This window comes from Rhinopithecus roxellana, chromosome 13 (genome assembly GCF_007565055.1).
Source record: "Rhinopithecus roxellana isolate Shanxi Qingling chromosome 13, ASM756505v1, whole genome shotgun sequence".
Taxonomy (NCBI): Eukaryota; Metazoa; Chordata; class Mammalia; order Primates; family Cercopithecidae; genus Rhinopithecus; species Rhinopithecus roxellana.
Genome location: NC_044561.1, coordinates 76425366 through 76447200, shown reverse-complemented (window position 1 = coordinate 76447200; position 21835 = coordinate 76425366). Strand labels below are relative to the sequence as shown.

The following is a 21835-nucleotide window of genomic DNA, read 5'->3' as shown; positions in this document are numbered from 1 at the left end:
GGCTCACGCCCGTAATCCCAACACTTTGGGAGGGTGAGGTGGATGGATCAACTAAGGTCAGGAGTTCAAGACCAGCCTGGCCAACAAGGTGAAACCCCATCTCTACTAAAAAATACAAAAACCTAGCCGGGTGTGATGGCACTCGCCTGTAATCCCAGCTACTCAGGAGGCTGAGGCAGGAGAATTACTTGAACCCAGGAGGTAGAGATTGCAGTGAGCTGAGACTGTGCCACTGCACTCCAGCCTGGGAAACAAGAGCGAAACTCCGTCTCAAAAAAAAAAAGAGTTCACCTGATTGTCCTTAGTTCTCCCCTCCTTCTAGGCTCTGAAATCCCTAAAAGGAAGGGGTTTACCTGCTTTGTTCACAGTTGTGTCCTCAGTAATAAACCTTGCCTGGTGCAAGGTAGGCAGGGAGGAAGTATTTGTGATAACAGCAATGTAAGGCTATCAACATAGGCAACCACCCCAGTGAACGGGGGAGTCCACTATTTATGAAGGTAAACCAGTTTTAGTTGGAAAACTATCAAATTACCAGGAACAAAACAGTTCTCCCGAGTGGCTCTTCTGGGGCCAAGCCCCCAGCACCCCACCCATGCAGGACCAGGCCCCCAAAGGCCTTGGAGCCGCCTTGAGGGTCTCGCTCCTCTGTCCTCTCCTCCCCAAAGTCAGGACTCCTTTCCTGGGGCTTCAGAATTTCTATCTTCTGCTCTAGAAGGCTTGGAGCAAGAGGGGGAAAGGCACCACTCACCAAGTCTGCGAGGGGACAACATAGTAAAGAGGGAGAGGAGCTAGATAAAATACAAGATGCCAGTTAAGTTTGAATTTCACATAAATAATGAAATAACGTTCCTTTCTCTGCCATCGTGGTGTGTGCTTGACTCTGCTTCTCGCCATGTCTTCTCACAAGACTTTCAGGATTAAGCAATTCCTGTCCGAGAAATAAAAGCAAAATCGTCCCATTCCCCAGTGGATTCAGATGAAAACTGGTCATAAAAACAGATACAACTCCAAAAGGAGACACTGGAGAAGAACCAAGCTGGGCCTATAACGAATTGCACTTGAGATGGCACACATATTTATACTGCCTGAAGGTCACAGTCATGTTACCACATCAAGGTGAAAATGTCGCCACTCTCTGGAGAGTTGGGACATGTTTTATTGGGAATATATTTTCTTTCTCTGAACCTGTTATGAATGCGTTGGTTGGCTGGGTTCAGTAATAAATATGTGCGCCCTTTCATTTAAAAAAAAAAAGAACTTTTTTTTTTTTTTTTTTTTGAGAAGGGATCTCCCTGTGTTGCCCATCCTGGAGTATAATGGCTATTCACAGGCACAATCCTAGCGCATAGCAGCCTCCAACTCCTGGAGCCTCTAAATCCATCCTCCTGCCTCAGCCTCCCTAGTAGCTGGGATTACAGGTGAGCACCACTGTGCATGGCTATGAAATAACTTTCTAGTGAAAGTATATACCAAACATTATATGATACGTAGTTAACCTAAAAAAAAAAAAGTATTTGTTGTTTATCTGAAATTCTAATTTAACTGGTTGTCCTGCATTTTCATTTGCTAAATTGGTCTGCCCTACAGAGTGGGAGGGCTGGGATTTTAACCCAGGCCTGTCTGCTCTGAGCAGACCTTTCCTGGCTCCTGCAAAATTAGGATGACACATTAGGAACTTCCTGGGGTTCTTTTTTTTTTTTTTTTTTTTTTTTTTGAGATGGAGTCTCGCTCTGTCACCCAGGCTGGAGTGCAGTGGCCCGATCTCAGCTCACTGCAAGCTCCGCCTCCCGGGTTTACGCCATTCTCCTGCCTCAGCCTCCCGAGTAGCTGGGACTACAGGCGCCCGCCACCTCGCCCGGCTAGTTTTTTGTATTTTTTAGTAGAGACGGGTTTCACCGTGTTAGCCAGGATGGTCTCGGCCTCCCAAAGTGCTGGGGTTCTTAAGGGAATTAGAAGAGGGACCTGAGTGCAAAGGGCTTTGGAGGCATTCAACTGCTATGAAACGTTAGTAAGGACAGAGATTGCACTTGCCTCAATCACAGCTGAACCCAGTGCCGAGAGCTGTTATCCCATACAGTTGGATCTTCATCGTTATGTGTTTTAACGAAAAATCGCTGATATTGCTGTCCCTAAACAGCCCACCCCCAAAATAATTAAATCATCTTAAGGGACTCTGGGTCCAATATCCGCAGCAGGCCACACAAACATCTCTCAGCTCAGCCACGCGGAGCCGACGTCTTCGCGACCCAAGCTCAGGGAGGCGCCCGCCTCAGGGCCTCGCAGGTGAGACCGTGCCTGAGAGCCCTGCGCTTGCGCACTCCACGCCCTGAACTACGCAAAGGCCTGTCCAGCCCCGCCTCTGGGTGTCGGGTGTGCGCACGCGCTGGCCGCTCAGAACGCGCGGGAAAGCCACGCAGCGACGCCCCAAAGGCGCAGCCCGGGACAGGGGCTTCTGGAGCTTCTGGCAGCCCACCACCCTCATGGCCTTTGCACCTATGGGGCCCGAGGCCTCGTTCTTCGAGGTTTTAGACCGACACAGGGAGTCCCTGCTGGCTGCCCTGAGGAGAGGTGGCCAGGAGCCCCGCAGTGGGGGAAGCCGCCTGGCCTCCAGGTACAGGAGCTGGTGCTGAGGCGCGAGGCAGCCACTCTGTAGAGAAGTCGGGCATTCTTCCCGGCGCCGGGCTGCCTCCTAGTGTTGACGCTGAGGAGGAACCCGTTGGAGGGCCAGCCTGGAACCCCCAAAAAATCCTTCCTAAGTACCCGCCACCTGCTTTGAACCCTTATTTTGAACTCAGAAAGAAAGCCAGGTGTCAACCGCTCTTTTGTGGCTTCCAGGATGTTCCCTTCTAGAATGTTCCAGGAGGCTCTCTGCAGCTGGGTTGGAAGATTTCCTAAAGATCCTTTATAGGTTGGGGAGTTTGGGGTACAGTTAGCTTTGTATTTTTTAAACGTTTTTTCAGATAAAATTTTAGGTTAAACTTTAAGGTTTTTTTGTTTTGTTTTGTTTGAGAAAGAAAATGAGTGTTGTATGTCTTCTCTCAGTAAGCGAATGGTTTTCTCAGAATTAACAAGGACATCAACACATTTTAAGTGGTTTATAATAAGACAACATGTTTTATTGTTTTGGAAGTGGAGACAAAGTATATATTTTAAATTATGTATTTAAAATCAATTACAGGGGCCGGGCGCGGTGGCTCAAACCTGTCATCCCAGTACTTTGGGAGGCCGAGACGGGCGGATCACGAGGTCAGGAGATCGAGACCATCCTGGCTAAACGGTGAAACCCCGTCTCTACTAAAAAATGCGAAAAACTAGCCGGGCGAAGTGGCGGGCGCCTGTAGTCCCAGCTACTCGGGAGGCTGAGGCAGGAGAATGGCGTAAACCCGGGAGGCGGAGCTTGCAGCGAGCTGAGATCCGGCCACTGCACTCCAGCCTGGGGGGCAGAGCGAGACTCCGTCAGAAAATAAAAAAATAAATAAAATAAAATAAAATACAGGAACCCTTCAGCTACCCATGTTGGAATTAACAACGGAAAACATGGTTACGTGATTGACCACTTTCACTTAAAAATACTTTGTTTTGTTTCCTTGACCTGCTTTCTTGGTTGATTGCTCAGCAAAGTTTTTCAGCCTTTTATTTTTAAGCCCAAACCAACCACCAAAAAATCTGAAAAACCTACAAGCAAACCAATTTTTGCAAAAGAATTTAGTTTGAGGGAGAACTTAGGAGAGTGAGGGAAAAGGAGAGTGGCAAGTCCCTTGTTAATAGCGCAGACGTAGATGAATCTGATTGTATCTTAAAGTTGGTTACAGTATTATCCTGCAATACTTTGTTTCTCCAAACTAGGAAAAATGAGTATTTGGGTCAGTTGTTACCTCCCAATATTAGAATAGACTAAAAGTTTTAAAATTCATTTTCTGATACACAAGTTTTCAGTAAAAACTCTGAAGTTCCTGTGGAAATTAAAGCTCTCAACATTTTGCCTATTTTCTAGAATGCATTTGATTTCTCTTCCTAGACAATAAGCTAATGGTGTTTATAACAGAATAACATTTTTTGAAGCTGATGGCTTGTGAAATTAACAGTCAGCTGACAGAAAACTGGGCTTAGTCTTCGCATTTTGCTGTAGAGTGGCGTAATCGCTGCCAAGTCACCGTTTGTTGCAGAACTCACACTTCATTCTTTTTTCTTCTTTTTTTTTTTTTTTTCTTTTGAGACGGAGTCTCGCTCTGTCGCCCAGGCTGGAGTGCAGTGGCGCAATCTCGGCTCACTGCAAGCTCCGCCTCCCAGGGTTCACGCCATTCTCCTGCCTCAGCCTCCTGAGTAGCTGGGACTACAGGCGCCCGCCACCACGCCCAGCTTGTGTGTGTGTGTGTGTGTGTGTGTGTGTGTGTGTGTGTGTGTGTGTGTGTGTGTATTTTTAGTAGAGACAGGGTTTCACGGTGTTAGCCAGGATGGTCTCAATCTTCTGACCTCGTGATCTGCCTGCCCCGGCCTCCCAATGTGCTGGGATTACAGGCGTAAGCCACCGCGCATTCTTTCCAGGGTAGTAATTAAATTTCTGTTTTGTATCACTAAATTTCAGAAGAGCCGATTTTAAGGCTTGAGATTAACTAGGGTAATGTGCGACCACAAAAGGTGTTTCTTTTGAAATTTTTGCATTGCATTTTTGGGAAAGAAATTCAACGCCAATATTGTATCACTTTTTAATTAAAATATCAGTAGTATGTCAAGTCAAGTTTGTATTAAAGTTCAGCTAGATTACGGTAGGTTAATATGAAGTGTAGATAAAAATATAGTTGTAAATGTAGTCATTAATGTAAAAGGAAGACCTTCAATTGGTAATTGCTTGAGAAGTAAAATTACAAGCAAATGAAATTTATTTGTAAATACAGTTGCTTTAATGCAGTAGTAAAGGTTTAATGGGAGAGATAATTATTGACATGGATTACCTAGTCTTTCTCTTTTTTAAAAAATCCCTTCCCAATTACCTAGTCTTAAAAAAGAATAAAATAAAAAGTTACTTTAATATTGATCTGGGAAAATCTTACATATTATAAAGTCAAAATGCATGATTAAGATGGAATCATGCTGTGTTTATTGTTTCAGTTCTGAGGTTCTTGTATCTATAGAAAATATTATCCAAGACATAATCACAAGCTTGGCAAGAAACGAAGCACCTGCATTCACGATAGACAACAGATCAAGCTGGGAAAACATAAAGTAGGCATTTTGCATTTTTATTTTTTAAATGCAGTATCTATGTCATTATTCGAATTATTTGAGTTAGAGTTCTGGTCATTTTTTTTTTTCATTTTATTGCCATTACCTTGCCAAAAAAAAAGGATTTAGGAAGTTTACATAATACATACCATACAGAGAGGTGATGTAAACTAGAAGTAGGTGTGAAAGATGAGGCAAAGGGAAAATAATGCTAGCACCAACAGAATGGAGCACCAGAAGATGTTAGAATTCCAAATGCATGTGATAAAGTCTCATAATTTTTCTAAAAATAGACACTAAACTTGGAGCTATGCTTTCTAGCAGACAGAGGGGGAGATGTCATGGGTGCAACTCTCATATATACCACAAAAGCAAACCACTTGCTCATGGGAAGTATAACCAATCCTGATACCAGACCAAAATAAAAGTATCCTGAACATATAGCACATTTAAGGCTTTCTCCTGACAGACCTTCTAACCCTGCTAAGTCATGTGTCCAAAAAGGGTAAAATCAGCAAACAGCTCTATCAGAATTATTGAACCTGGTTATACAGGTTTTTTCAGCCTCTCATATTTTGTACGAGGTACAGAAACAAAATGAAAGGAATTTTGAGTCTCCTTCCTCACTATTGTTTTATGATCTATATAAGTAATATAAGCTGTATACTTTTCAGTCATGTTTTGAAAGATGGATTTTACCTAGCTTTGAAGCAGCTTACACCTGACATATCCACCTGGTGCCTTCTGCCACCTTTAGGGGAGGTTTGGCAGTTCAGCTTAACAACCTAATAAAATTGCTATTTTATGTAAAGTAATTTTGCAGGTAAACTAGAAATGAAACATTTCAAAGCTTATTAAATTGAGTAAAATTATTAAATGAGTAGATTATTAAAATGAGTAAAGTACTAATTGTGAAGTATTTGAAAACGTTTTACATACACTAAAAATGTCTTCCCAGGAAAAAACTATGCACACACACACACAAACACACTCCCACACCCCCTAATCAAAGGTATTAGCTCATTTATGTTAAATGGTTTATCTTGGTGCCTCTGTATGTCACAAATCTAATTTCCTAGTTAGCACCTGGAATGATCTATGCTTTCAAACCAGTTGATCCTAAGCTTCAGTGCTTAAATTGAGAAGAAGTGTGGGTTTTAAAGACCATAAGTATATATCGTTTGGTGTTTAGAAGTTGTCTTTTTCACTTTATTCCTTTGCTTTAAACAAAACGACAGGTTTGAAGATTCTGTAGGTCTTCAGATGGTATCCCATTGCACCACAAGAAAGATCAAAAGTGATTCACCAAAATCAGTTAAAAAATTTGGTAAGTTAATTGTTCTTAGCTTTTGGTAATAAAGGATAAATAAATTTTGTTATCTTCTTAATTTTATTTGTTCCAAGTTAAATAATTTTACTTGTTTTAATAGACCACTTTTGTACATAAAATAAATTTCTAGAATTTTTCATTGTCAATAACTACGGAAGTAGGTTATCAACATAAATATATTTTTCAAGGTATATGGTTCAGTGCAAAGTCATCCTCTTAGTTTTGCTGTCCATAGAGCAATTAATTTTAACTGATTCCTCAGGTAATTGTTCTGTACTTAACCCTCCCATTTCGGAAAGATAATTTTTTAAATGTTAACTGAAGTTAAGTTAAAATCCTTGATAGCAGTATCTTTTGAATCAATAAGAGAAATGATGAGCAACTTATTTGTTGAATCTTATTTTCCAGCTCTAATCCTTAAAATATTGTCCATGATTTATAAGTTAGTACAGAGCAACACTTATGCAACCAAAAGGTAAATATATTGTTCTAGTAAATTACTCTTTAAAATGTAATGTGAGAATTACTTGGATTAACTTTTATTATATACTTGGAAAAGTTACATAAGACTAAACTATGGCTCATAATTTACTTTTTTTACATGTTGTGTTTTCATCCAGTTAAAGCTTTCTTCGGTTAACACTCTAATACTTGTCATATTCAAAGGGAATATGGTTAATTAAAAATATGTATTTTAAATTTTCACAGAGACATATATTACACTGACAGCCAACTCTTTGGCAACCAGACTGTTGTGGACAATATTATCAATGACATTTCTTGTATGTTAAAAGTGTCAAGGAGGAGTCTGCATATAGTAAGTAGTACCTAATACAAATATTTTATTTTAAAACAAAATGCTTGCATAAAACATAATTTTAAAACATAATATAGCCTTGATATTATTTGATGCTGCATTTTTCTCACTATAAATTTAAATAATAGATTCTCAATATTTTCCTTTGGGTGAATGGACCAAACTGATGAATTACCAAATATTTTTAATTCCTAAATACCTTTACATATTTTCTCTTTCGTCTCTTAAATTTCTTTTTTTTTTTTGTTGAGACGGAGTCTCGCTCTGTCGCCCAGGCTGGAGTGCAGTGGCCGGATCTCAGCTCACTGCAAGCTCCGCCTCCAGGGTTTACGCCATTCTCCTGCCTCAGCCTCTGGAGTAGCTGGGACTACAGGTGCCCGCCACCTCGCCCGGCTAGATATTTGTATTTTTTAGTAGAGACGGGGTTTCACCGTGTTAGCCAGGATGGTCTCGATCTCCTGACCTCGTCATCCGCCCGTCTCAGCCTCCCAAAGTGCTGGGATTACAGGCTTGAGCCACCGCGCCCGGCCTCGTCTCTTAAATTTCAACCCAAGTGAAAATACCAATAATTTAGTAGATGAACACGAGGAGTGACTTAATAGCGTAAAACATATTCGTGAAACAGGTTTCAAATATGTCTATTATTTTTTGCAGTTATCTACATCAAAAGGTTTAATTGCTGGCAACTTAAGGTATATCGAGGAAGATGGCACCAAAGTGAATTGTACCTGTGGTGCAACAGTAAGAAGCATCATCGATGTTTTCACAGCTTTAACTCTTTTAGCTCCTTCAGTTTTGAAGCCTAATTGTATTTCTTGGTTTGTTATGTAACCTAGAGCTTAAGATTTCAAAATAAAACTGAAAGATGAATAGGAATATGCTTTACAGTACTGTACATTACATAGTTTCAAAATATGCTAATTGTCAAATGTCAGAATGAAATAAGCATACATATACAACTCTTTAAAAATGCACCATTTTCAGATAAAGTGTAGCTTGATCATTTTAGCGTGGTTATTTAGTAATCTTCATTAAATGTTCTGGTTCTGAAAGCGATATTTTTAATACTGAACTATTTGCTGGGCTTAGATACAAAGAGAGTCTACAATACTAAAGTTAGTACCCCTGTTGGGAGAATTGCTGTGAGTCATGTGCCGGTTTTCTCACTGAGGGGTAAAGCTGTTTTCTACTATTTTTTCACAGAGGAATAAGCCTCTGATGACTGGTATGGTCAAAGAAAAATAAAAACAGAGGGCTTTGTGATAAACTAAAAAATGTGGTTTTTTGCTTTTTATGTGAGATAAAAACTGTTTTTCTTTTGTTTGTTTGTTTTTGTTTTTTTAAAAGGCTGTTGCTGTGCCATCTAATATTCAAGGAATTCGGAGTATCCTTTAAGTGGGAAAACTATTTAAACTTTTGGAATGTTCATTCATTCATTCATTCCTTTGGTAAGCCAAGCCTTCATAATGTGTAAGGAACAACTTAGACCCTATAGCAGTCAAGATGAACACACCATGGTCCTTTCTTTAGGACTCTTTTAGGAGCTCACCATCTAGTGGAAGAGACAGATATCTGAATATATGAATAGATATGTTTATATGTTTGAAGGTACAAATGAAAATGTTGTATTTATAGCTGCTTTTGAATTATCTATATGGCACCTTAATTTAGTTGGTGATTAAACTGAAATACTCTTGCTTTCAAATTATCAGCCTTAACTTCACAGATTTAGTTACAGATGCAAAGTTTGTATTAATTGTAGAAAAAGATGCAACATTTCAGCGGCTCCTAGATGACAACTTTTGCAACAAATTGTCTCCATGCATCATGATTACGGTATATTATCTAACTTTACTATAATTCCAATACTAATATATACTGTTATGGTGATTGGTAAGAGGATTTACAATATTATCTACACAATGTCCTGTTTTCAATATAATGCATCCTTTGGAATCATAGAACAGAAATTTCCAAGGTATTTATTTAAACATCCTCAAAGCTGGCTGTCACCTCAAGTTCATTTTTTTTTTTTAATAGAGACAGGGTCTCGCTCTGTTGCCCAGGCCAAAGTCCCATGGCATGATCATAGAGTGCTGTAACCTTGATAAGTTCATGTTTCTAAAACCACACTCAAAAGCTTTCTTCCTTGAAGAGCTGAGTGTTCCTGCCACTTGTCCTGTGGCTATCAATGCAGATACTGCAATGAGGTCCACACGTCAGTCAGTTTGACTTACTGCTCACATCCCATGGTCACCAAGTCCTTTTGAATTGGCCTTGGGAATCTCTTTCATTTCAGCCCTTTCCCCTTAATCCTTCCCCTTTCATTCTGACACAAGACCACCACCTGGTAGCCTCCAGACAGGCCCCCGACTTCAATTATCTCTCACTCTAACTAACTGATTCCCTGCCACACCAGACTTGTCATTTCCCTCCTCGCCAGTTCAAAAACTTTTGGTTTTGTCTGATACTTCTGCTCTAAATCTGGATGCCTCTGTGGAAATGGTCAGCCCTCCTAAGACTCCATTCCGCCTCCTCTCCAGGGCAGCGCTCCTCACTGCCTCCATAAACATCCCTCACAAACGCCTCTCAAGAAGGGGCTGGGACTCGAGGGCCATATTAGGAAGAGCCATTTTCCACCAGGTCCTTTAATACTATTTGACTCCTCTACTGTGTTCATGTGCTATTATTTTTCCCAAAGAACATTGTGAAAATACACTAAGTACCCATGATGAGCTAGGAGCCCTGCTAAGCACTTGACGTAGTGAGAGTTCACATTTACTGGTGTTTATCATATATCAACTTGTAAAGGCTCTCAACGGCCTTAGGAGGTAGGTACTAACATCATCGTCACCTTAATAATGGGGTACTGGAATGCAGGAAGGTATTTTTACCACATCTGGATGGCTATTCAAAACCAGGACTGGATTTGAATAGTTGAACTCCATGTTACTATAATGCCATCACTCGGTGTGACAGGCATATTTATGCTGATTTTATAGATAAAGCCATGGCCTAAAGAGACTAAGAAACTTGCCCAACATCACACCACTGATGATGGGCAGAGAGGGAATTCAAACTCGCAGCGGTAACCCAAAGCCCATTCTGAATCTCTAGGGCTACTCTGCGCTCTTCCTCTGCTCCGTTTCATTTGGTTTTCTGCTTTTCTCTAACATTGTTGTAACACTCTTCAATTTACTTTTCTACATAATTATTATTTTAATGACTTCATAATATTATCCCACCAGTTAAGTTTTATTAAACCCTAAATAATCCTATAATAATCTCATATGTTGTCACAGAGCCCCAAACCACAGAGTGGTTTTGTTACTCATTCATGTTCATGCTGCTAAGAAGTAGCAGAGCTGAGATGCGAGCTCAGGCTGCCTGGCCCTGCAACTGGTGCAGATCACCACTGCACTGTGCTGCCTCTCCACATCCCTGTTGTTAGATATTTTGGCTATTTATTATTAGTTTTTGCCATTTTAAATAACACTTCAGTGAGCATCTTTAAATATGTAGGGTGTTTATTATTTCTGTTTTTGCTGAAATATTTCCCTAGGATCATTTCCTAGGACTGGCATAATTCCCAGTCCTTCACTCTGTTTGTATATAATGTACAATTTTTTTCACAGTCAACACCAGTCTTTCAGCACCTGAAATCCAAGGTAGGAAGATGTAACCTTTTTTTTTTTTTTTTTTCGGTGCTGTGGCTCAGATATGAACCAGGGTTGCTGTGGCCACATGCAGAGTACTAACCATTGTATGAGCATAACCTGTAATTTTTAAATTATTATTGGTAGTAGTAATATTTTGAGATAGAGTTTCATCCTTTTTGCCCAGGCTGGAGTGCAATGGCATGATCTCAGCTCATTGCAACTTCTGCCTTGTAGGTTCAAGTGGTTCTCCTGTCTCAGTCTGCTGAGTACCTGGGATTACAGGCATGTACCACCACACCTGGCTAATTTTGTATTTTTAGCAGAGACAGGGTTTCACCACGTTGGCCAGACTGGTCTCAAACTCTTGACCTCAGGTGATCCCCCCACCTTGGCCTCCCAACGTGCTAGGATTACAGGCGTGAACCACTGCGTCCAGCCTAACTTTTAAATTATTAGTAAGAGTGTAGTTGTAACCATTTTATTCTACTGAAGTTAAAATTCTTAATTTTCATCTTGCTTTTAGGGAAAGGGAGTTCCTGATCTAAACACAAGACTTTTAGTCAGGAAACTCTGGGATACGTTTCATGTTCCTGTTTTCACTCTTGTAGATGCTGATCCACATGGTAATTTATCATTGGACTATTTATAACAATAGTCATAACTAAATCATATTTGTAGTTGTGTTTTTCTTTTTTTTTTTGAGATTGAATCCTGCTCTGTCACCCAGGCTGGAGCGCAATGGCACGATCTCGGCTCACTGCAACCTCTGCCTCCCAGGTTCAAGTGATTCTCCTGCCTCAGCCTCCTGAGTAGCTGGAACTACAGGCACATGCCACATGCCCGGCTCATTTTTTGTAGTTTTAGTAGAGATGGGGTTTCACCATGTTGGCCAGGCTGGTCTCGAACTCCTGACCTCAGATAATCTGCCCACCTCGGCATCCCAAAGTGCTGGGATTACAGGTGTGAGCCACCGTGCCCAGCCTGTAGTTGTGTTTTCTACTCTCAGGACACTTTTATCAAACATTTTAAAAGAAAATGATTACATTAAAATTAGGTCTCTGGGTGGCAGAGCGAAACTCTGTCTCAAAAAAAAAAAAAATTAGGTCTATAATTATTTGAGACAATTTATTGTTATTTTGTCATATTAAACTGAGAACGATAAATTTTTCACTGGCGATGTCCACAAAATTTAAATTGTAGATAGTAGATAAAATTTGAGAGTGCAAATTAACCTGTAATGTATAAACTTTCTTTTAACAGGCATAGAAATAATGTGCATCTATAAGTATGGATCTATGGTAAGTATAGAAAAGCAGTTTTCCTTTTTTATTATTTGGATATTTTATATTCACTGAGGTGATTTCTGCATTTACTAATCACCCCCAAGTAGGCTGAGAGTACCCAAAGTGTACCGAGGGCTTAGTATCCTATTCTAGGAGCAATCTGTATATCGGCGGCTGTGACTCCGGCTCCCAGTATGACCAGTGCAACCACAGATGACAGAGTGGGATTAGCTATGGGCAAATGGCATTATTATCCTGTACTCTCTTGGCATACTGAAGGAACTGTGGGGCTCTGGGGTAATAACAACGCTGTCTGATCACCAAATATACTCCAAATATTATATAGAGCCTTGAATTCTGACTTTTCTAATCCCTTTTCTCCCACTATAAAGAGAAATGGAAACAATAAATGTCACCGCCAGTGTCTACAATTACCATATACCAGTGGCCTCACAGAGTGGCCCGAAGCCAGCAGCATCAGCATCATCTGGAATATTCTTAGAAATGCAAATCTCAGTCCCCATCGAGAACTACTGAGCCAAAATCTCTAGGGGTGGGATCCTCCAAGGGATTGTGATGCATGGCAAAATTTATAGCAGATGAAAAGGATGGTGGAGCAGGGTGTAAGATGGGGAATCATGAACAATAAGAAATGTAGATCAGAGAGCTTCATTTATAGTTTGCTTTAGAAAATTAACACAGAAACACTACATAGAAGTTGTTGTTGTTGTTCTTTTGTTGCTGTTTTGAGACAGGGTCTCACTCTGTCACCCAGGCTGGAGTGTGGTGGTACAGTGACAGCTCACTGCAAACTTGGACTTTTGAGCTCAAGCCATCCTCCTGCCTTGGTCTCCCAAAGTGCTGGGATTACAGGCATGAGCCACCGCACTTAACCCAGAAAGTTTTAACACCTTCACTAAAAGCCCAGCTTAGCATAGCTCCTGATGGTTTTCTTACTTCTGTGGGCTCTGGGCATGTGAAGCCAGCTTTAGTACTTGTCCTTCTTAATAAGTGAAAAATGTGACTGAAAAACAAGAATGCTAGTTTTCTGCAATTTAGCCTCACCTAATATACTTTTGTTCTTTATTTTAGTCTATGTCTTTTGAAGCTCATCGTCTCACAGTTCCAGCTATTAGATGGCTTGGTCTTCTCCCTTCTGATCTGAAAAGGTTAGATAGTATAGCAGAACTAGGATATTTAAAATGACAATTCATTGTCATATGTAACAATAAGCCTAAAAAGTCACAAGGAAAAGCTCTTAATGTTTTTTATTTATATTGTCCACAATGACTTATGATTATATAATTATGGATTAAATTCATTAATGTTTCTGTTTCAACTACTAAAATACTTAACACATCAATTTGGTTAATGTGTTACACTTTCAGCTAGCTAAAAACTGTTTTTGTTTTACTCTTATGGTGAAGACATTTTATACACTGTTTGTACTTAAAAGTACAATACATTGTAGGCCGGGCACATGGTGGCTAACGCCTGTAATCCCAGCACTTTGAGAGGCCAAGGCGGGTGGATTGCTTGAGGCCAGGAGTTTGAGACCAGCCAGGGCAACATGACAAACCCTGTCTCTACTAAAAATACAAACATTAGCCAGGTGTGGTGGTGCATGCCTGTAATCCCAGCTACCGGGAAGGCTGAGGCACAAGAATTGCTTGAACCTGGGAGACGGCAGTTGCAGTGAGCCACAATGGCGCCACTGCACTCCAGCCTGGGTGACAGAGCGAGACTCTGTCTCCAAAAAAATAAAAAATAATAATACAATACAGTAAATCCAATTAAATTGTAACCATTGACAACATCATTTGCCATATGAGTCAATTTTGTCATAGATTTAAATTTTTAACTTCAAAAAAAATATCATTTTAAGATTGTTAAAATTTGGGAACCTCAAGTTTGGCAAATTTACTATATATGTTCATTATAGAAAAAAATATTAAGTAACAAGTTAAATATCACCTACAGATCAGCAGCCTTTGTAAATTTTTTTTTCTGTGCATAGCCATAACTTTCTCACAAAACTGAGATCATACTCTGTTATTTTGTAATCTGCTTTTTTTAAAACACAACACAATGTGATCACTTTTCCATGTCAATAAAGTACATTTCTTATTTTAGCGTCTTTTGTTGCTGAGTTTTAATTCTAGATGTGCTAGTGTTTGTTCAGCCATTCCCTCATAGCCATTTAGGTGGTTTCCAAAATCTCTGTTCTGATAGGTAGTGCTTTGATGGAGTCTCTTGTGACTAAATCTCTAGGCACATCCTTAATTAGTCCCTCAGGTTGAATTCCCAGAAGAACTGGTGGGTCAAAGAGGATCCCCGTAATCAGGGCTTGACTGCTGTCTGGATAGATTAAGTATCTTGCTTTCTCTGAAGAGTAAGAGTCCACCTGTCCCTCAGCTTACTGCATTAACACTTTTTTTCACCTCTGCTAATGTGATATTTTTAAATGTTTTCTTATTGTTGTAATTGGTCAGTAAGAATGAATTTAAACATGTTTATTGGATTTCTTTAAGTGGTGAGCAATCCTTGATAACAGATGCTTGTTTCCTAAATATGGAATGTGAACAGGTTTTGGGTGATCAGCCACTTTCTACAAAATGAAGGTCCAAGAGGAAACATTTCATTTTTTATTTTTGAATATTTACACTCCAGTGAATTAACGTGTTCAATTTAGTGTATGTGTGTCATGGTCAAAATCCCTTGGGGGTGATCTGTTTGTATAAAAACAATTTTAACACAAATTCAAGACATATGATCTGATAATTATTAAGGTGAATGGCTTCAAGAAACTCTAGCTGCATCTCATAAATTCTATCAGTGCACTGAAAAGCCATTCCAAATGAATATACGATCAAAGGAAAAACACTATGGTAGCTACAGAAGCGGGCTGCAAGGGAAATCTCTAGGCCTCCCTTTCAATCAAATTGTCACCCCTATCCAAGAGCTGCCCCTGGCAAATGGTCATAATTATGGACACATTGAAAAAGACCCTCCTGGGAAATCTAGGATTTGTGACTTCAAAAGGTAGACCACACCGTAAATCCAGGACCTTTCATGTTCTATTTTCAAAACACATACCATGATAAAGTTATATTCCATGTTTTTCAAATTTAAAACTAGATAGGTAAGAATGTGTGTGTGTGTGTGTGTGTGTGTGTAAAGTGATAAAAGTGAGAGTGTGTGTGTGTGTGTGTAAAGTGATAAAAGTGAGAGACTAATTTCCATGGCCCAGAATCTTCAATGAATTATGAAGAATTAAATACTCAATGGAACCTAAAGTCCCTCAGTGAATCTCAGCCATTGGCCATGCATATTGGAGCTCACTGCCAGAAGAGTGTGAGGCTCTGAAAGGCTTAACTGTATATTATTAAGCTGCCCTGGTATCTATATACATGATGGTAGTGCTATTGGCATTTGTTTAATAACCAATATCGGTCTTCCTGTCATCCTGTCATCATCCCACGAGTGTGACATGAAGGAAAACAAAAACTTTAGAATCTTACTGTGGAAACACAAACTTCCACTATGAACTTGAAAACTTGCTGGTCTAAGACATGACAGATCCCCTCAATCCTGGATGTAAGAGGTAGATCTGTACTAATTTTCTTATTTCTGAGTTTCTTGAAGTAGTACAATAAATACAGGCAAAATACATGACAAGTTACAGAAACACTTTTTAACTGATTTTTTTCACCTACTTTTTTCCAGGTTAAATGTACCTAAAGATAGTTTGATTCCACTGACAAACAGGGACCAAATGAAACTTGACAGTATCCTGAGGAGACCTTATGTTACCTGCCAGCCATTTTGGAGAAAAGAAGTATGTTTCTTTTTACAATTCAAGTGTGCATGTTTGTTTTTACTTTAGTAGTGGTTATTCACATCGTATTTGGAAAATATCCCTCTTGAAATTTTATATGACACGACTAACATAAGTGTTATTTGGCGGTAAATAGTTGTTGAAATTGAGTCATATGAATGCTAATAGATGAGATCAGTGAATGCAGCTGGCCTGTTTTTATCCTTATCATGGTTATATACACATTCTTGATGGCTGTATCGTAGTTTGTGGGATTAGAAAAAGGAAGAAGAAATCATAAAGATTCAGACTATCCCTAATTATTGAAGACAGCATACAGAGTATTCTCACTCCAGATATTTTTAGCTGTAGCAGCTCTAGAATATTCTGGCTGACCCTTAAGGCTGTTGTCCCTGGTTTTGGAGAATAAAGCAATTCTAGATTACTAGTTTGTTGAATTGACAGAAATGCAGCTAAGAACTCTGGTATGAGTATATTTTACTTTTATTGACAGATGGAAATAATGGCAGACTCTAAAATGAAGGCAGAAATTCAAGCTTTGACTTTCCTGTCATCAGATTATCTTTCCAGAGTGTACTTACCTAACAAATTAAAATTTGGAGGATGGATATAAAAATAAATCAGAAGAACTTCTGATTGCCAGAGGCTTTTCATTAGTTTTGTTTTGATTGGCAGATACTATTGTGGAAAGAACATATATTATATTCTTAATTCTTAAAGGTGAAATACAATAACTTTCCATTAATTATTTTTTTTGTCAAAACAAATGCTGTACTCCAATTTTCTTTAGAAAATCTGTAGAGACAGATTTCTATCCTATCTTCTAAAGTAAATTATAAAAGAATATGTTATTTTGACCTTTAAATTATGTTTGAAAAAATAATATTTTATACATGTCATCAAAGTCTACAAAATACTTTATTTACCTTCTACGATATAACTAATGCTAAGGCATAAAGTATCTTACTGGTAACAGAAATCATAATGATCTGAATTTGAGATGTTGCAAATGAACTGTGGTGTTCAGTAGTTTCTTCTTACATTTTCCTTTGCCTTTATACTTAGGCGTCTTACTCCGTTAATTCATTTGTTAAGTTAGTAAAATTCGATATGAATAAATATTTGGATTGATATAGTCTTCAGTGTTTTGCTTTATTTTGTATTGAGCCTACTTTTTATTGATAATATTATTTATTTGAAAAGTTTCTCCAAGGTCTTGAATGCTTCTCTAGTCTAGGTCTGTAGAACAAAAAACTTCTTCAGTTTTAAGATCTACAGAAGTCTCAGATTTTAATAAGGTACTTCTCCAACAGTAAATATGTGACCTTTTCCCTCCATAAACCTATCTTAATTTTGCCAGAGATGAGTTTTATGATTTTATTCTGTGCTTTCAGTAAACCTTTAATTGCACTGAAAGTTTCTTGTGCTTGCAAGCAAGAATAAGAATTTATAGAAGTATCCCAGCTACTTGGGAGGCTGAGGCAGGAGAATGGCGTAAACCCGGGAGGCGGAGCTTGCAGTGAGCTGAGATCCGGCCACTGCACTCCAGCCTGGGCGACAGAGCGAGACTCCGTCTCAAAACAAAAACAAAAACAAAAACAAAAAAAAGAATTTATAGAAGTACAGAAATACTAAGTTAGTTATTTTATAAAGAGAAATGGTAACAATAATAATAATATATACCATTTCTGAGAACTTAATGTGCCAATCACTGCTGATTCAGTGTCTCATTCAATTCTCCCAAGGACCTTGTAATTACTCGGTCACTACACCATGGTTTACAGGTGAGAACACTGAGGATGCTATTTGTCCAAAGCCACAATAATACCAGGGGACAATACTACTACTTACCTCAAGAAAATGTGGGTCTCAATGCAAAATGTAAATGTGGGATCCCTTTTTATTAAGAATTTCAAGATGATAGTAGCAGAGAATTAAACCAAGTATAGGCCCTTCTTAGCCTGGGGTCCTGGGTGACTGCACAGGTTGTACACCTGAGAGGCTGGGCCTGCCCAAGAGGTTGTATGTAGTAAGGACCAAATAAGGTAATATAATGAGAAAGGAAAATACATACATAGCACTTGCTATGCGCTAGGTATTTTTGTAGGTGCTTTGCAAACAATAATTCATTGCATCTTCACAGAAACCTTATAAGCTAGGTACTTTAAAAAAATCATCCCCATTTTACAGGTGAGAAAACAAAGGTACAGAAAGGTTAAATAACTTTCCCAAGGTCACAAAACTAATAAGCAGTGGAGCTGGGATTTAAACCCAGAAAGTCTGGGTACCATGGTGCTAGTACAGGTAAAGTACTTCACGTGAGGTCTGTGTGCACACTGCAGGGAAAGGTCTGCAAGTCTTATTGCTGGCTAGTGTCAAATCAAGATCCCCCAATACCATATCTACAATTAACAAATATGTTATATTACCTGGTCACATAGGAACCAAACATTTCATTTTGAGAACATTCTGGTATGCTGTTAATTTTACTTACTCGTGAGACTGTCAAAAATTGTAAAAACATTTTTATAAATAAGAAAAAATTTCCTCTGAATTTATACCATACTTACTCCTTTAACATGTAACAGTGTCACTGAACTTTGGTATGCTTTGTAAAGGAAGAAATTACTAATTTAAAAATATATTTAACCCACAACACATCTGGTTTAGGATATACTATCAAAATGGGAAGGAGCCACAAATCTACGATAGTCATTCAAATTTAAAAATAAATTTGAAAAAGACATATCCCTCCAGTTTGGATAATTAAGTCATCTCAAGTTTATTGTTGCAAATTTACTTAAAATAATTTTCAGTTATTTGGGAAACGAAAATGGAAGGAGAGCACTATATATAGTTTGACGTTACTACCTATCTTTATTAGATGAAAATGAAAAATTAATGCTAGTGGATCTTTGGGAACCTTCTAGAATTCTAATTCTAGAGATTTCTTTCTAAAAAGGATTACCATAATACTTAGCATTTAAAATGGTAACTGATAACAGTCATCCCATCTACCATCATCTACTGTATCTAATTTGGATATTTCCATAATTTTAATCAAGAAAGAACATTAGATTGGAATTTTTGTAATTAAAGTTTTTAAAAACGAATGCAACAAGGTCAGGCACAGTGGCTCACACCTGTAATCCCAGAGCTTTGGGAGGCCCAGGCAGGAGGAGGATTGCTTGAACCCAGGAGTTCAAGACCAGCCTGGGCAAAATAATGGGACTCCCATCTCAATTTTTAAAAATTACTTGGCCATGGTGCCACACGTCCATAGTCTCATCTACTTGGGAGGTTGAGGTGGAAGGATCACTTGAGACCAGGAGTTCAATGCTGCAGTGAGCTATGATCGCACCACTGCACTCTGGCCTGGGTGACAGAGTGAGACCTTGTTTCAAACAACAACAACAACAAAAACTAGTACAACAAAAAGGTGCCCAGAGACTCTTAGTTTTCCTTGAAGGGCTCATAATGACCCTAACAAAGTAAAAGCTGCTTGTAATACCCCCCGTTTTCTGAGAAATTCGATTATAATCATTGGTGATACTAAGTGATTTCAGAAGTTACGAGTTCATAAGGAGGAAAAACCATAGTGCACTTTACAAAAATAAGGAAAATCCTCCAGGGTTTCCATCTACGAATTCCTTACTGAGTGTCTCAGTTGAGCCGCTAGTTTGATGTAGATAATCTGTTCAGTGCTGCTGAAAAGAACAGACTTTCTAAGCTGTATATACATGTACATTAAAAGATTTTCAATGGAATGTTTTTGTAGTGAAATATTGAGAAACGTGTACTTCTGTTTGCTAAATGAACTCTGTTCACTGTTACACAGATAGGTATCCCAAGTAAACGATCCTGTAGAAACAAGCCAAGGTCGCCCTCTGCTGGCAAACGCTCACTGTGCTCTCAACTCCTTTCACTATTTTGGGTGGAAATTTCTTTGAAATGTTTTCAAGTCATTGTCTTAAGGAATGGGGCGAAAGAGTCTTGAGTCACAACAAAAGAGTTTGGGGAAAACCAAGAGGGTTTCTGTGTGATACACTCAACAGGAATCTGCTTTGTTAATCCACTTTGGATGCCCCAATTCCTGGTAAAGCCACACTTAATGTGTGCTTCTTTGCAACCAAGCTGTTCACAAAACTGTAAGCCAACATAGTGCATCTCTTATTAAAAATTCAAAATGAAAAGTAACTCATGCTAAGAATATAAGCATGTTCAGTTTCTATTCACCTAGCAATTAAATAGAAACTGTACTTATACATAAATATTCCCTGTGTAAAAATGGCAGAAAAGTTTCCCAGTTTGAACGAGTCACTACCAAAATTTAATTATTTTTCTATTGTTTAATTATTTTCACCTATATTGTATGGATCAGTAATCATACAATCATACCCATGAGTAAAATTTTACTGATCTCACAGGGCATGGTGGCTCATGCCTGTAATCCCAGCACTTTGGGAGGCTGAGGTGGGTGGATCACAAGGTCGGAAGTTCAAGACCAGCCTGACCAACATAGTGAAACCCCATCTCTACTAAAGATACAAAAATTAGCCAGGCGTGGTGGTGTGCACCTGTAATCCCAGCTACTGGGGAGGCTGAGTCAGGAGAATTGCTTGAGCCCTGGGGGCAGAGGTTGCAGTGAGCCGAGATTGTGCCACTGCACTCCAGCCTGGGCGACAGGGTGAGATTCCATCTAAAAAAAAAAAAAATTACTGCTCTCCCTTTTTGTTTCTAGGAGGGAAAACATAAATCAGCATAATCTGCCACCTGTGGAAGTGGAGTTCGGTTTTGGGGCAGGCTGCTTGCATTCCAATTCTGCCTCTGCTCATTGCCTCTATGGCTGGGACAATTTACAACCTGATCTCAGTTTCATCAACCATAAAATGGGAGTAACAACAATAATAATGACTTGGTAGGGTCATGGTGAGGATTAAATGAGATTATTCATGTAACAAGAGTCTTGGAATATTAGCTGTAATATTTGGGCAAGCATACTGCTCCTTAGTGGTTCCACTGATGGTATATGCAAAAGCAGTTTGTCAACTACATAACCCTAAACAGCAAGAAGAGTTTATAGAGTATGCTGAATAACCAGGATTACAGAGGAATCTGTATCATAATAGAGACTTCTGGAAGATACCTTGGGCATTGAACCATAAAATGCAACAAGTATTAATAATGAACACGTGTAAGATACTCTGCTTGGTGCTGCAAAGCATATACCATGCAAATACCATGGAAGTAGATACAAGTTTTAAATCTGGGAATCTAGACAAGACAAATACACTATTTAATGAGGCAGAATATGCCTTGAAATCCTGAGAGAACTTTGAGAGGGCTTTTGAGAGTTTAAAGGAAAGATAGTAAGAGGAGTTCCATTGAAAAAAGGATAAGAAAAGGTAGTTGAAGAAGAAGCACTTCTCAGAGATGAGTCCAAAGCTTTGCTGGTAGGAGGGTCAGGCACAGGACAGATCTCATTGGACCTACTGTGTATCAGCTGTGTGAGCTCTGGTAAGTCACATCACCTCTGTCAACTTCATTTTCCATATCTATAAAATGGAGATAATTGCAATAACTATCTTTTAGGGCTGTTCTGGACACTACAGAAGATGGAGCATCTAAAGCACTTAGCATAGGCTGATGCTCAAAAGAGCTATTATTACCATCATCGTCTAGACT

At 39.1% G+C, this 21835-nt stretch overlaps 1 protein-coding gene across 2 annotated transcripts; it reads left to right on the top strand.

Moving 5' to 3' along the window:
* Positions 1-2375: 2375 nt before the first annotated feature.
* SPO11 (SPO11 initiator of meiotic double stranded breaks) lies at positions 2376-17282 on the top strand. Of its 2 annotated transcripts, XM_010365110.2 has the most exons (13): positions 2376-2611; positions 5110-5223; positions 6462-6550; positions 6962-7028; positions 7262-7370; positions 8025-8111; positions 8718-8754; positions 9097-9206; positions 11553-11652; positions 12290-12327; positions 13405-13481; positions 16039-16150; positions 16644-17277. In XM_010365110.2, the coding sequence occupies exons 1-13, from the start codon at positions 2481-2483 to the stop codon at positions 16761-16763; spliced, it is 1191 nt and encodes a 396-aa protein (XP_010363412.1). In that variant the 5' UTR covers positions 2376-2480; the 3' UTR covers positions 16764-17277. The 2 variants fall into 2 exon arrangements, with proteins under 2 accessions (XP_010363412.1, XP_010363413.1); XM_010365111.2 differs by lacking the exon at positions 5110-5223 and having other exon boundaries at positions 2422-2611; positions 16644-17282.
* Positions 17283-21835: the final 4553 nt, after the last annotated feature.